The sequence below is a fragment of the Candoia aspera genome, chromosome 4 (assembly GCF_035149785.1).
Source record: "Candoia aspera isolate rCanAsp1 chromosome 4, rCanAsp1.hap2, whole genome shotgun sequence".
Taxonomy (NCBI): domain Eukaryota; kingdom Metazoa; phylum Chordata; class Lepidosauria; order Squamata; family Boidae; genus Candoia; species Candoia aspera.
The window spans coordinates 15,486,240-15,500,064 of NC_086156.1; the positions used below are offsets into that span (position 1 = coordinate 15,486,240).

The 13,825-nt window shown below is 43.6% G+C and overlaps 1 protein-coding gene across 1 annotated transcript in view; it reads left to right on the plus strand.

Moving 5' to 3' along the window:
• The first annotated feature begins 4,812 nt into the window (after positions 1–4,812).
• The window catches only part of NRP1 (neuropilin 1), a 137,029-nt gene continuing 128,016 nt past the window's right edge, over positions 4,813–13,825 (plus strand). Inside the window, 3 exon segments of the mRNA XM_063303449.1 lie at positions 4,813–5,145; positions 6,180–6,725; positions 9,895–10,069. Of these exon segments, the coding sequence (XP_063159519.1) occupies positions 6,659–6,725; positions 9,895–10,069 (242 nt within the window). The 5' untranslated portion in view covers positions 4,813–5,145; positions 6,180–6,658.

Consider the following 13,825-nt stretch of genomic DNA (forward strand, 5'->3'; position numbering starts at 1 on the left):
CTACTACAGAAAGGAGGAAAACAGGTCAACTTATCCAAGTAGTCCCAAATACAGGTGCACCCAACAGAAAATAATGTGCTTCTGTTGGGGTTACTGATACAGGACAGAATTCCGGTTGACTTGTGCAAAGTGATACAGGAAAAGTTATGGAAAAGGCATATTTAATCCATGTGATATATTCCAGAAAAGTATTATTTTTCATGTATAGTTTTCCATGAGATTTACTATTTAATAATTGGCAGATTGATTCAGCCAAGTAAAGATAGATTCAAGGACAGTCTATTTAAATTTATTTAGCCAAGAATTGGACAGCCTTTTTCAGTGTGAGGTCATATTTGACCTTTATTGTGATGTGTTAGGAACCACAATCAAAAGAGTAGGCAGGACATGTCAAAAAGGTAGACAGACATGGGAAAAAAATTAAAAGCAATCATCATTAAATATTTAAAGAGATTTTAAAAATCAATTCAGTGTCTACTTATCACAACAAACTGCACCACTAAGTATTACTAGCAGTGGGGAGTAATAAGAGTCACTCTTTGAGTGAGATGGGTGATGACTAAATTTGAAAAACAAACAAATAAATCATGCAAACAGAAAGGACTATTACTTATGGTCTTACTCATACTTTCTCGCATTCACTGACTTTCCATTGACTGACTTTTGACTACTACAAGTCTTTCCATTGACTACTGATGGGATTTCTAAAGGCTAGCTGTGTCCTGATGGGCAAAAATAGTCATAAAGTAAGGTGTTAAAAGGAAAAAGCTCTTTGACCATCACAAGTTATTGACATGGCATGGGACTACTTGATCTGTGTTCATCATAAATGTCTGTCAAAGGACCAGTGCAGCATTCAGTATAAAAAGTGTAAAACTAGAAATGTTGATAATGTGGCAGCCAACTTTACCAAGAATGATGGTGATGGTAATACCAATACAACATATATTTTAATTCACTGATGACAGCAGGACTACTATGGATTTCTGAAAATCATTTTTTAACTTTCCCTATTTTGTGAACTTGGTATTCATGGAAGTAACTGATTATCCAATGTCTAGTAACTGGTTTTGCACAGCAGGAGTCATAGGCTACAAGTTTAGAATCTCATGAAAACAAGAGCAGGTGGCAATGTCACTGACCGTAAGAAGATACTCAAATTAGTCACAATACTAGAATGGAGTCTATGGATTGTTAATCCAAATGGCTGGAATGGTGGATGTATCATTCATCGTAAGTATCTTAATAGCTAAAGCTATTTTGTAGAATAAGCAAAGCATCAAAGCATACAAAGCAAACTATTAAGGAAACTACAACATTGTTTTGCAAAACCAAGAAAAAAAAACTATCAGCAAAATACAGATGAGTTTTAATTTAAAGAAGCTTTGTATATTTTGACTGAGCTTTCACTTATTCTCTCTTGGTTTCACAGAGATGACGAGATAGAATCAAACTAACTGAAGAGAAAGAAAACCTTGATTTTCATATGATAGGTATAACTTTTTAATACCACAGACTTATTTTCCAGATGTCTGCTCAGTAAGCGAAGCCACACTTACAATAAGCTTCTGCTGCTCTTTAGCACACATATTTCCCAAAATTACTTTAAATATGCAATGCACTGCTTTAACCTTGCCTGTTTTCTCAGGAATAAGCTGCAGAGTGTTAATTTAGCAATTATGAGGAAAGATTCAACTCATTGGTTTGTAATATGAAGCACATTAACAGCTGGATTTTCACAGCGTGTTAACCCACTGCTAACTTATATGAACGTCACTTAAGGAAAACACAGAAAAAAATTGATGCACTAGTTATAAAATATGCATCGCTCTCAGTCCAGTAAATGTATAAGTATTGCATAAGATACGCTCAGGGACTGGCTAGAGATGAAGAGTAAGACAAGGCTGGGACTGAGTCTACCATTTTGGCTGACTCTGGTGCCAAATTTGACATGGATGAGCTCTGAGAATACAGTCAAAGAGCGTGGAAGAGGCTGACAAGATAATGGTATTGAACTAGCAGAGCTCACGGCGTAATGGGCTAAGAGTCAATGAGGTGAGTATTTGATTGTGCACAGACAATTCAGGTGCTCCAAACAACATTGAAGATTTGCTTGCAACTAAGAGCTGCAATGAAGAGGAAAGTCTTGGATCTCAGCAACAGGATCTTCTCAAAATGAGGAAGTGTCTATGAGCATCTTCAGATGTGCTGAGTTTAAGATGGTATTCAAAAAGGAAATGAACTATAGGATCCATATGGTTACCACACACAAATGAAAAATGTTTGTAGTTCCGCTGTCTGTGTCTGCCAACTGTAACAACTGTTTGAAAATTATTTCAAACAAATTTACAGCCTCGTGTGTGGACAGAGGTTTATGCTCTGGCAAGTCTAGAAAACAAATTGTATTCCAGATACACGCAATTCTCTTTTTTTCACAATTGGTTAAATAAATGTAATTTTAATTTAACTTACTTCAAATCCATCTCTGTTTAAATCTGGGCCTGGACACTCCACAGTTCTGGTTTTTCCAACTTTTTCAAGTGTGTCTGGCAAGTCCTCAAAGCCCCCCCAAAAAGATGCTTACCCATGATCTAAAGCCACTGAAATTGTCATTTCCTGCACACAATATTGATTTGCCCAGTTCAAAGGAAGTGTTATATTTTCTCAAAAGGGAAAGAATCCTGAATTTAAGGTCCCACTTAAAAATCAGGGGGAAAAAAACTTCATCTGCCACAAGTACCCCACACACAGGGAATCCAAGATAGGCCCCCCATTTTAAATATAAATTACACAGGGGGGGGGAACCCTACTTTTCAGTTAAAGTGAAGGCATTAATACACTTGCACTTCATATTCAGTTTTATGGCTTTAACGCACTTTGCAGAGCCACCTCTAGTAGAAATTCTGCTTTTTTATTCTTTCCAATCCAACAGAAGGTTGAAAAGGAATTATATAAAGTGGCTCAGAACTCTGTCAGTCAGTCTGGCTCTCCATCAGCAGGACAGCTCTCCAGAACTGAAACTGAACGGAACCAAAGTTGGTATGATGGGGGAAGCCAGCAAAAGAAAGTTGGAGTTTAAAAATGTTCAAGTTCTGAAAGAGAAAACAATTCCAGAAAAAAATATCCCCCGGTGCATCCCTACGGAAGAGGCAGTGGGGTGGGGGCTGAGAATGCTACTGACTCCTCCATTCTAAATTCCCCACCTTCCTTCTGGTCACATGACCAAGAATGGAATACATGCAGCCCACCTGTTTCCAATGCACACATTTACACATACAGATGCAGATCAACTCAACACAAGGGGAGAGCATAAATACACCCACGCATAAACACAGATGAAACACATTACTCTCCCACAGCAAAATACAGACACTTCCTATAGCCTTTGCTGCTGACCCAGTGGGAAAGAATTCTAGCAGCCATGCTCTGCATGCTTTCCCTAGCTTATTGAATCCTGGCAAGGAAATAACTAACCACAAATTAACTTTGTCAGTTAATCCTTTCTGATTCTGGTGCAGGCATTCATTGGCGCAGCTTGATTTTAGATGCTGGACTTGACGGATCTTACAGGAAGACTCTTCAGCCAGTCAATGTTGTATTTGCTGCAGTTGTGAAGCTCCCTCTAGATCTGTTCTCTCGTCCACCATTCAGTGCTTTACATTCCTGATGTCACAACAAAACAAACCGAATCTGTCAGTCAGAATTGACTTTATGCGTTCCTATGCAGTTTTGCACTATGGGGCCTGAAAAAAGGGCAGATTGCTTCTGTCGCCCTTCTCTAAACACATGGAGCACCCAGCTGGGGCGATGCGGGCCTGCTGCTGGCTACGGCGCCGTCTGCCAAGGGCGCTTCGGAGACTCAGCAGCCCTGGACTTCCTAGTTCCGCCATTGCGGTGCTCCACTGCTTCAGGGCAGGTGGCAATTCTGCTTGCTAGATGCGACTGCCTCAATCTCAGTTCTGCACTTTCCCTTTCTTCTCTGCGACGGAACTTGATACCAGGCCCAGATGAAACTCTAGAGCCTCGCCTTTCTGGCCTTCGGGGGTCACTGTACCCCCACTGGCGCCCATGGCCATCTCCGCCTGCGCCCCCCAGCGAAGGTGAAGAGGAGGCGGGAAGGGGCGCGCCCTCGCCTCTTCCTCCGCTTTTCTCCGAGCGCTTCAACTCCAGGGCCAAGCGGGAGGCAGACGCTTCCCCGCCTACAACTTAGAATAATCGGCTGGGCTGGTCGGGATCACCTTTTTATTGTTTCGCCCAGCGAACTCTTTCAGCTCCCACCTGTCCGGGCGCTGTCGTTCCCTAACTGAGGAAGCCCTAAGGAAACGCGCGGCGTTTCTCTCCGCTGAGCCCGCCAGTCTCCAGGGAGTCTGCGGCGGGTGCGATCGCGGGTGCGTTGAGTGAGAATGTGTGCGGTGTCGCTTCAGTTAGCTTCGCCTTCTGCTTGCCGTTTATGCTGACACAAACAGATCTACACGCGCGCACCCTCCATGGTTGTCCGCCACCTCATTTGCTACCAGTGGTTATTCGAAGCAGCCTCGAAGGGAGCGTGCTCGGTGGCGAGCATCGGAGGACGGGTCTGTGGGCAGAACACGCCCGATCCCCGCGGGCCATAAGGCGCCGGCGGTGAGTTAGGAGGCGGAGGGAAGACTAATGAAACAAGCCCGGTGCAGGTGTGGGATGCTGGAGGGTTGCCAACGTACAAGGTGTAAGGGGCGGTTCCTCCCCCAGAGTGCAGAGCTTCTGCTCCGGGGAGTTGGTGTGGAGGCGGGGGGGGAGCCACGAGCGAGGCTGCGGACGGGTTGTACGCGCTCAGACTCAGGGTCAAACCCGGAGGCGTAGCCGAGGGGCGGACATCGCTGAACTGGGCTTGCCAGAAGGGAAAGGTGGAAGGAGGACAAAGCGCAACAGCGCGCAAGACGTGAGGTAGGACTGTTAATGCCCGCGCCCGTCGAGGTCGCGGCGGGGCGCACTGAGCGCTGAGTGGCTGGCAGGAGGCAGCGCATCCGTTGGTCCGAGCCGGACGGGCGCCAAAGACCCACGGGGCAGAGGGAGTCCTTGAGCTGCTGCAATAGAGCCGATCTTGCAATAGCGCCCTTAGCCTCGGAGGGAGCGGGGCCACGGCGGAGAGACGCTCAGCCCCTTCAGGTAACGGGGCCGCCTTGGCACCTTTGGAGAGCCGCGCGAAGATCGAGGGCGCGGAGCTGGATGGGCCAGCCCAGCCGGCCCGGGCCTCTTCCTATGTGCGCTGAGTAGCCATCTTACGGCACGAGGCGAAAGGGGATGGCCCGCCGAAGGGCCACAGGGATGCGCTGAAATACCCGCGGGGGTGGCCGCCTGGCGTAGTAGGTGGGCGTGCTAGGACGACGGCGGTCCGCCAAGGGCGAGATCAGGGAGCGGGTGGCCCGCGTCTTCAGACGGGCCCCTCAAGCCGGGTCGGGATCACTCCGCTTACCTGCTGCGCGGAGACCCCTGCTTCTTCGGAGGCGGTCAGAGCGCGGAGTAGGAGAAGGCGGCTCCTCATCGCTGGCGCGCTCCTGCCCGCCTCCTCTTGCTTCGGCTTCGTTCGTCCGTCGGTCCCTCCCTCTGTCTCCGAGGCTCTCCACCCCTTTCTCGGCTTTCCACCCATTCACCCCTCGGGTAGATTTCGGGGCTTTGGTGAATGTGGATCCTTCCTTCGCGGGGGGGCGTGGGTGGAGGCGGAGAAGGGGTGGGGACTTGTGGCTTTGGAAATAGCGTCGGATCCTCTCTTCCTGCCACTGATTTGCGCTGCTTCTCCTTAGGCTGCAGGAAGGAGCCGCTTGGCACTTCTGCCACCGTCCCCGCGGCCGCCACCCGTCGCTTGGATTAGCGCAGGCAGAGGCGGCGTCCCATCGCCGAGGTGCTTTGGGACTGCGAGCCCCCCGCCGCCCTTGCCGGGCGCACGAAGCGTCAGGTCAGGAGCGGGCGAGGGCGAGCGAGCGAGCGAGCGCCGGGTATGAGCAGCGGGCGCGTCTCGAGCCTCCCCGCGGGCAGATCCGTCTCCCTTCGGAGGGATCGCTAGGGTGGAAGGTCCTGCGCCCCTCCCTCCGCGTCTGGCGAGACGCTGGGAGGTGAAGAGGGCAAGAGGGCGGGGAGGAGAAGTTGGGGAAAAAGTCGCCTCTTGCCTCACCCCTGCTTTCCATTCCTCCTCGGTGCGATAGGCAGGCGCCCCGCTGAGCCTTTCCCTGGGAGCGTTTTGCAACCGGCTGAGGAGAAGAAAGCGGCGAGGATTTCCGCGCGCTTCGTCCATCTGTGCCGCTGGGGCGACTTCCTTGTTAGTTTTTCCACCGCTGGCTTTTCTTTTCTTTTTTTTTCCACGTTAACCTCTATTTGAACATGGCAAGGACAGTATCTCCTGGAAGTGGATTCAGTGTGGGAAAAAGCACAGGAAACCGCAGCTAAATGACAGGATGCGGGAGACTTAAGGAGATAGCAGAGAGAGAGAGAGAGCCTATTGCAATCAACAAGACTTCTGGTGCTGCTGCTACTATAGTTGCCGTCGCGGCTGGGTGGCTGAATCAGTTTTCTGTTTCTATTTAACTGGCCCTGCTGGAGGAGGAATTAAGACCTAAGAGGAATTCTGCAGAGAGGCTGGATAATCTTGTTCCTTTTTTCAGTCCTTCCACATCGAAAGGAGAAGATGGCCTGGGGACTATTTTGGCACTGTGCAGCCCTCACAGTCACCCTTGGCAGGGCTTTGAAGAGCGGTAAGTGACCCAAGATCACTTTCAGGTGCATCCAGGTGGCTCCCTGCAAGTTGGAGGACGCTTCACCTGAGCTTACAACAAGCCCACCATGAAACAGGTTTTAATTATATTGGCTAGAAGGCAAGATCAAGATCGATGTACAAAATGTTGGGTGTTCATCTAGAATTACACCTAATCATCATCACACATAGTCTGTCAGCCCTTCCTTTTTGGCTCCATACCCTAATGCACTATGTAACACAGGGCTTACGGCTTTCACATAATAGCCAATCATTTTAATGTTTCCTTCCCTTGGCAGTGGCACAAGATTGCCCAGAAAAATTAAACAGATGAGTATTTGAAATACCAAGTGTTATTTCTAAGGGAGATACAGGTATATAACCACCTTTGCTATCTATGCAGGTGACTTTTCTCTCATATGTACTTATCTTGAAATAAAAAAGGCTTGAGTTTACAGGATACTTGCTCTGTCAATGCAAGGAATATAAAGGGTTCTTCACAGGCAACAGTTCAAAGAAAGAATGCCCTTAACATAGTCTTTGTATCTGGCTTTGAGGCAATGCTTGATAGCAGCAGCTTCAAAGCAACAAGGGTTTCTGGCACAATAGTGGTCAGGCATCTGGAATATCTCATTATATTATGCAGTCTTTAAAATGTTCTAACTTTAGGAGTGGCTGGCATTTAACTTGCTTGCATGGGGGGGGGGAATTCACCCGGGTTCTTCCTCCCTGAACAAAGTCTGAGCAGTTATTAGCTAATTACCAAATACTAACTTCTTGCTTGACTAGGATTTCAATCAAAGTAATTAAAAGAAGGGACATCCTCCACTGTACTTCGGATGGTATATTGTTTTAATAAGAGACTGCAAGTAGTGTGTCTTTTACAGGAACAGATTTAAATCACACTTTATGAAGGAAATTAATCTTTTTCCAATATATTTTGAGGAAGATGGCTAATTTGGCAAAAACAGAACAACTCAACAAGTTCTCTGTCTGCTTCTTCAGTTCACATGGGTAGAATCAGGGAATCAATTTGCAGGGAAGTATTTGTACCTTGGAAGTCATGGCTCAGATTCAGTTTCAGATCTAATGTTTTGGAAGAACCAACCAGACCTCCTCTTTCAATCTCAAATCTTTCTTGGTGGGGATTACGTGATCATGCTGTGTGTCTTCAGGGATTCATGAACAGTACTGAATTTAACTGATATGTGTAAATGAGAAGGGAATCACTGGAAGCAGAGTGGAATAAGATGTACTAAATGCCTTTGTGCCGTGGAGTAATATTCTCTGATGAGCCAAATGTAGGAAGAAACTACAAAGCTGTCATTGAGTCTGAGCAGTTGAGGGCAAAATATTTTTAGCCCCACTGAAGTCATCATAGTTCTTTGGATCTGCAGCAATTCAACAGATCCACTGATCTCCCTCTGTCCAGTGCAAGTGCCTGCTAAATTAATTCATTAACCTTATTTTGAGCTAATGGTCCAAAGTCATTAGAAACTGCTTCTCTTAATCAAGTAAGAGAGAGATTTCACAGAGCCAGAGCATCTTAATGGCCCACATTATCTTATTATATTATCACTTTCCCAGGAGATAGCGATTAAAGTGTTATTGGTAGTGAGTCCGCTAAATGTTTCCTGGAGTGACTCTGTCAAGTGATTCACAAAGCACTGGTTTATTTCAGCCATTTCACAGATTCCAGATTCTGCCATGTTGTTTGCATAGAATTAGAGAAGACTTAATGAAGCAGGATAGTTTTCTTCCTAAGTCTGCTACAGATGGCAAATCATAACGGAGTGTCTCTCAGGCCACATGCGGGAGGCTTGCAGAGGACTGTCATTGGCTGCTGACTTTGAACTCCTAGGGACAACATCTTTTGTTCTCAGGAAAGAAACATGCTATGCAAACTGCCAAAGCAGAGATGAATAGGAACATATAACCAACTCAAAAATCACAATTTGCTGAAAGAAATAAACCATCTCATTCTCTCTTCTAATTTATAGCAGATGCTTCCTATAATAGCTATAGTTTATGCATTTTTGATGCACTCTTTCTTTCAAATTGGTCTGGTTTTCTACGGTAAAATTCTGCACATTGATAATTTCATGTTGAGAACCACTGATGCCATTTTCATATTGCAAGAGTTCTTTTAGAAGCAGAATGCCAACCTGTATATGCCATTGCTGGGAAAAGGTGGAACACTGCAGGCTACATTAATGCATGCTTGTCTGTCTGATGTTAATGGGACATCAGTAACATTGCATGAGATAATGTGTCCATATTTTTTAAAACCAACCAGTGCAGACTCACAAACAATAGTGGTGGCATTAGTGACACTGGGGGTTCATGAGTTCTCCTCTTTTCCGTCTTTATAGTTCTATAATTTGTAACGAACCCTAAAACACAGCTGTGAGGCAGAGCACTGGCTTTTACTCCAGAACAACTCAGTAGATTTGGAGGACTGGGGGAGAAAAGCCTTTTGAAATTGGAAGTAAACTTTGTTTTCTTTTCTGTTCATGTCTGCTTTTCTAACTCTTATCTGGTCCCCAAGCAGCATAGGTGGGAGGAAACTTCCGTAATGGAGCCAACTGAACCTTTGCTGTTTCAACAATGTACTTTGTTCCTTGGTAGTCTGGACCTCAGGAGTACAGATGACTTCAAATTGCTTAGATTTAGTATCTGATAAACCAGAAACAAAGGGATGCTGTAAACAAGCTGGGCTGTCTAATGACAAAGAACAGGGTTATCAGAAAGCTAACACTAGGGAAGTCAGGCCCTGTTTCCCTTCAAGTTGCTCCCTGTGTAAAACTTGATACTTAATACCATTATAGCTACATAATCTGTATCTGTTATCGATCCTTGCTTAGGCACTGTTAGTACTTTCTGTGTGGTAGCTATTAAGTAACAAAACCTTTATTTCGGTAAAATATTTGGTAAAGCTACTCAGTTTGGGTGTACTTTTAAAAATGACCTGAAAGAAGAGCTTACTATTGCATTCAGCCATTTATTTTGTTTACAGAGAAGAGTTTTCTACAAACAACTGCAAAAACAGTTACACAAATTATGGGAAACATATGTTAGCTTGAGCTGAAGTACTGAATGACCTATTATTTACCTGATGGATCAGTCAAATGGTGTGACCTCAATATAATGTGTGTGTGTTTTAATTGCAGATCGATGTGGTGAAAATATAAAAATTTTAGAGCCTGGGTATCTCACCTCTCCTGGCTATCCTAATAGTTATCATCCAAGCCAAAAATGTGAATGGTTGATTCAAGCTCCTCAACCTCACCAGAGGATTATGATCAACTTCAACCCACACTTTGATTTAGAGGACAGAGAATGCAAGTAAGTAACATTGGTCTGTAAAGGGAACCGCAGCACCATCTAGTGGACAAAAGACATTCACAGTACCTTCTTAGTGGGGGTGGGGAGTTGAAACAGCTGATAAGTGTAAAATTCTGTGTGCAAAATTCATTTCTTGGAGATGTGACTTCAAATTGGATCATGTATTTGTGGTAAGGATATAAATGCAAGTGCATACATCATAGTAGGCACTGTCATAGTTATAATCTTGTAATCCATCTGCCTATTTTGTTGGGAATGTGGACCAATTAGTTATTTCTTCTGAAACTTTAAGCTTGTGTGACATGGAGAACATGGAATGCATGTGCAGGAAGAAGAGGGGGGAAAGGCAATTATTCATTTTTTAAAATGTTATAACTATGAAAGTGTTTTAGAAAAAGTCATGATGCTTTTTTTTTTTAAAAAAGCTCACCATTATTGACTAGTTGCAGTTCATTTGTTTGTTTGTTTGTTTGATGACAACGGTTATATGTTTATAATGGGTTTTAAGAGTGGAACAACATGGGTGCACATGTGTATATGGCTGTGTATTTATTTTACAGAGATTTCCCCTATTGTGATTGTATTGGTGTACCTTCAAGAAAAAAACATCAATTTTCTAAAATAAAATTGAGTAACAGAAACGGTTTTTCATTACAAATTGCTGAGTTAGCTGAGAATTTGAGGATTGGATTGATCAATATATATATATATATATATATACTATATAGAATGTAATATACAAAATGCTTTATAGTGCTAAAACCTAATTAAAAGTCAGTAGTAGTGGAAGTGTTAAACTGAGACAGTGAGACCCAAGTTCAGCCCCCTCTGGCTTGTGGGAGCTCAGTAGGTGACTTTTGGCTACTACAGTAACTATCTCTCAGAAGCCCAGCCTATCTCAGTTTTCTTGTTATAAAGGAAATTAAGGTAATTGCACACATGCTACTTGCACATTAGAGGAAAGGCACTATATTTAATAATAAATATACCAAATGTTCTCATGCTAAAGTAGCATTGACTTGAGAACAGTATGAAATAATTTCTTTAAGTAGTACTCTCACAATACCTACTGACAGTAAATAGGTACTCTTGGTTTTCAAGTGTGGGAAAGAAGTTTACTCTTTATATAAAAATGTACTCCATCAGAGAGGACTTGAGAACTAACTTTCCCTCTGGGTTTATATGTAATAGGTGGGGAACCATTAGCTTTCAGATGTTACCAGCATTAGCTTCTGAATGTTCCCAGCAGCCTCAACCCACATGGTCAGTATGAGGGATGCTTGAAATTGTAAAATTCAAGCAGAAGTTGGAGGTTCATAGGTTGCTCATTGGTGTTTTGTTGTACATGATGTGGAATGTGACTTCCACGTGAGAATACCTTCAAACTCTTTCTGGGAGGTATTATGTGAGTGACTAACCCAACTGAAGTTGTGAATCTTTGTAACCTCCAAAAGAACCTATGGCACAAATTAATGATACTCCTACTCTGCAAATGGGACGAAAGATAATGATTTGTCATTAGCCAGACACTCATCTTGTTTCTGAATAGGGACTGTTTTTGCTCTGTGACTACCCCAACTTTCTTAAAGGACATTAGCCTATGCTCTAACTAAAGCTTTGAAGTATGGATGGACAATTCTGTATACTGTGGGTAATCAATGAACTGCCAACCTTTATTGGCAAGATTCCAGTAAACCCATCTTTGACAAACTGCTTAATCTACTCATACTGTATGTGTGAGTCTGACTCTTTTCCTGTTATGATTGCTACTGGTTGGCAACTTTTTGCAATGCTTTTTTTCCACCAAATAAAAACTTTGAGTGTCCTTGGTGGGCACCTACAACTCCGGGCAACCTGGTGAGCATGGCCAATGATGAAGGACACTGGGGTTATAATTCAACAACATCTGGAGGGCCAACTTTGCTCACTATCACTATCTGAGTCTTCAGAAACTATTTCTTTAAGTAGGTAGTTTTGAGGTAGAAGTGAGATCAAGATCACTGTAAGTTTTAATGTGTTAAAAGTTTCTTTTCCTTCCCAATTAATTGTAGCAGTGCATCTTTACAATAAAAACCAGAGAACCAGATCTGAAATATAGTCCTATCATTGCTTCATAAAGTGACTAAGGGAATGTTTAGTATTAATTATCCTAACTAATAGCCCTGCCATTAGACAAAGTGAGGCTGTGGCCTCAAGCAGTAAATGTTGAGTGTTGTGAAAGGACAGAATAGCTATGTACCATGGTTGTGTTGTATTTTTAGCTCAAGGAAGGGAAGAAGGGAAGAGATATCCAATAGTGCCCTTTCCTGGACTGAGACACCCTTGGTTTTGTTACCTCTTGCTTGTAATGCACTCCACTATACATGGGGCTGCCCTTGACTCGGATAACTGTCCGGAATGCAGATGCATGAACAGTTACAGGCACACCTCAGTACATCCATGTGACACCTATGCTCTGCAATGTGCACCAGTTATCATTGGGTTTCCAGGTGAAATTCAAGGTGTCGGTTGTCATCTGTAAAGCCCTACGTGGCTCAAGGCCTATTTATCTACAGAACTGCTCTTCTGTTCTCCAATTGTCTCTGTCCTGTAAGATGGAACAGGATGGGCAGGCACCAAGTCCCTTCAGTTAAAGAGTGCCACCTTGAGGGATCCCAGAGGTGTGCCTTCTCTGTTGCTACCCCTGGCCTCTGGAATACTATCCCCCCAAAGATGTTCAGCCCCACCCCTGCTCTACTTTAGAATGACTTGAAAATCTGGCTTTTCAAACAGAACATGAGCCGAGAGGTTTTGTGATCCTGCCAAGTGATGACTGATGAGGGCTGGGAATGCCAAAACTGATGTTATATGTACTTCCTCATAGCATCATTTCATTTTTATACCTTCTGCATTCTGATTGTATGTTTCTACTGGGTTTTTAACATAGGGGACCTTGGGCCTTTCTGATTTTTAAGTGTAAAGTGTAAATTTCAAAATGTCTGTTGCTGGCCCTAACTAATGAAGAGATTCCATCTTTTGACAAGGGTGAGTGATTGAATGATCAGTGAGCAGGAACTGAAAGATAAGGCTAGTTGGCCAGGGTGTCTGGCTGGTGGGACAGAAAACTCCCTGATGAACTATGTCTGCGTGAAAAGGAACTTGAATCCTGGAGTATGGATTTCTAAACATTAGTGTAGTCATCGCTGCTAAATGTCATGATTAGGGAGGTTTCAGAATTCGCTTTTTCAACAGATTCTTAAAGATACTGTCCTCCGAGTATCCCTTTTTCCTGCACTTCAGAGAAGAAATACACAATATTGTAATATAAATATTTTAGTGTTTATTTAGAGGAGCTGCTGGATAGTAATGTAACAGTATAATAATTGAGGAGCTATATGATAGCACAACATGATCATTCTGTAAAGGTGAAAAGCTAACAAACTTGCTTTGGTCTAGGTGTATTACATCCTTGGGCATAATGTATATCTTTCTGCAGAATATTTGCTGCTTTTAGTGCATGTTTTTGAAACCTACCTAATCAATGTCTTTTTTTTTCCTCTACTCTAATGGGGCAGTTTTGTTGTCAGGCAAAGATGTGTAATTTTACAGCCAGAAGCTTTGTAGTCAGACCTATTTAAATTGGCCTTTCATTGTACAGCTTAAATGCTTCCTGTGTTACTTTGTGTTCTGTTTTAAATCCTGATCCTTTGATTTGTGACAATTAAATTCAAATGAAGAGTTTTGTGCCAAAGGAGTAGATTTGTAAGAAAAATACTT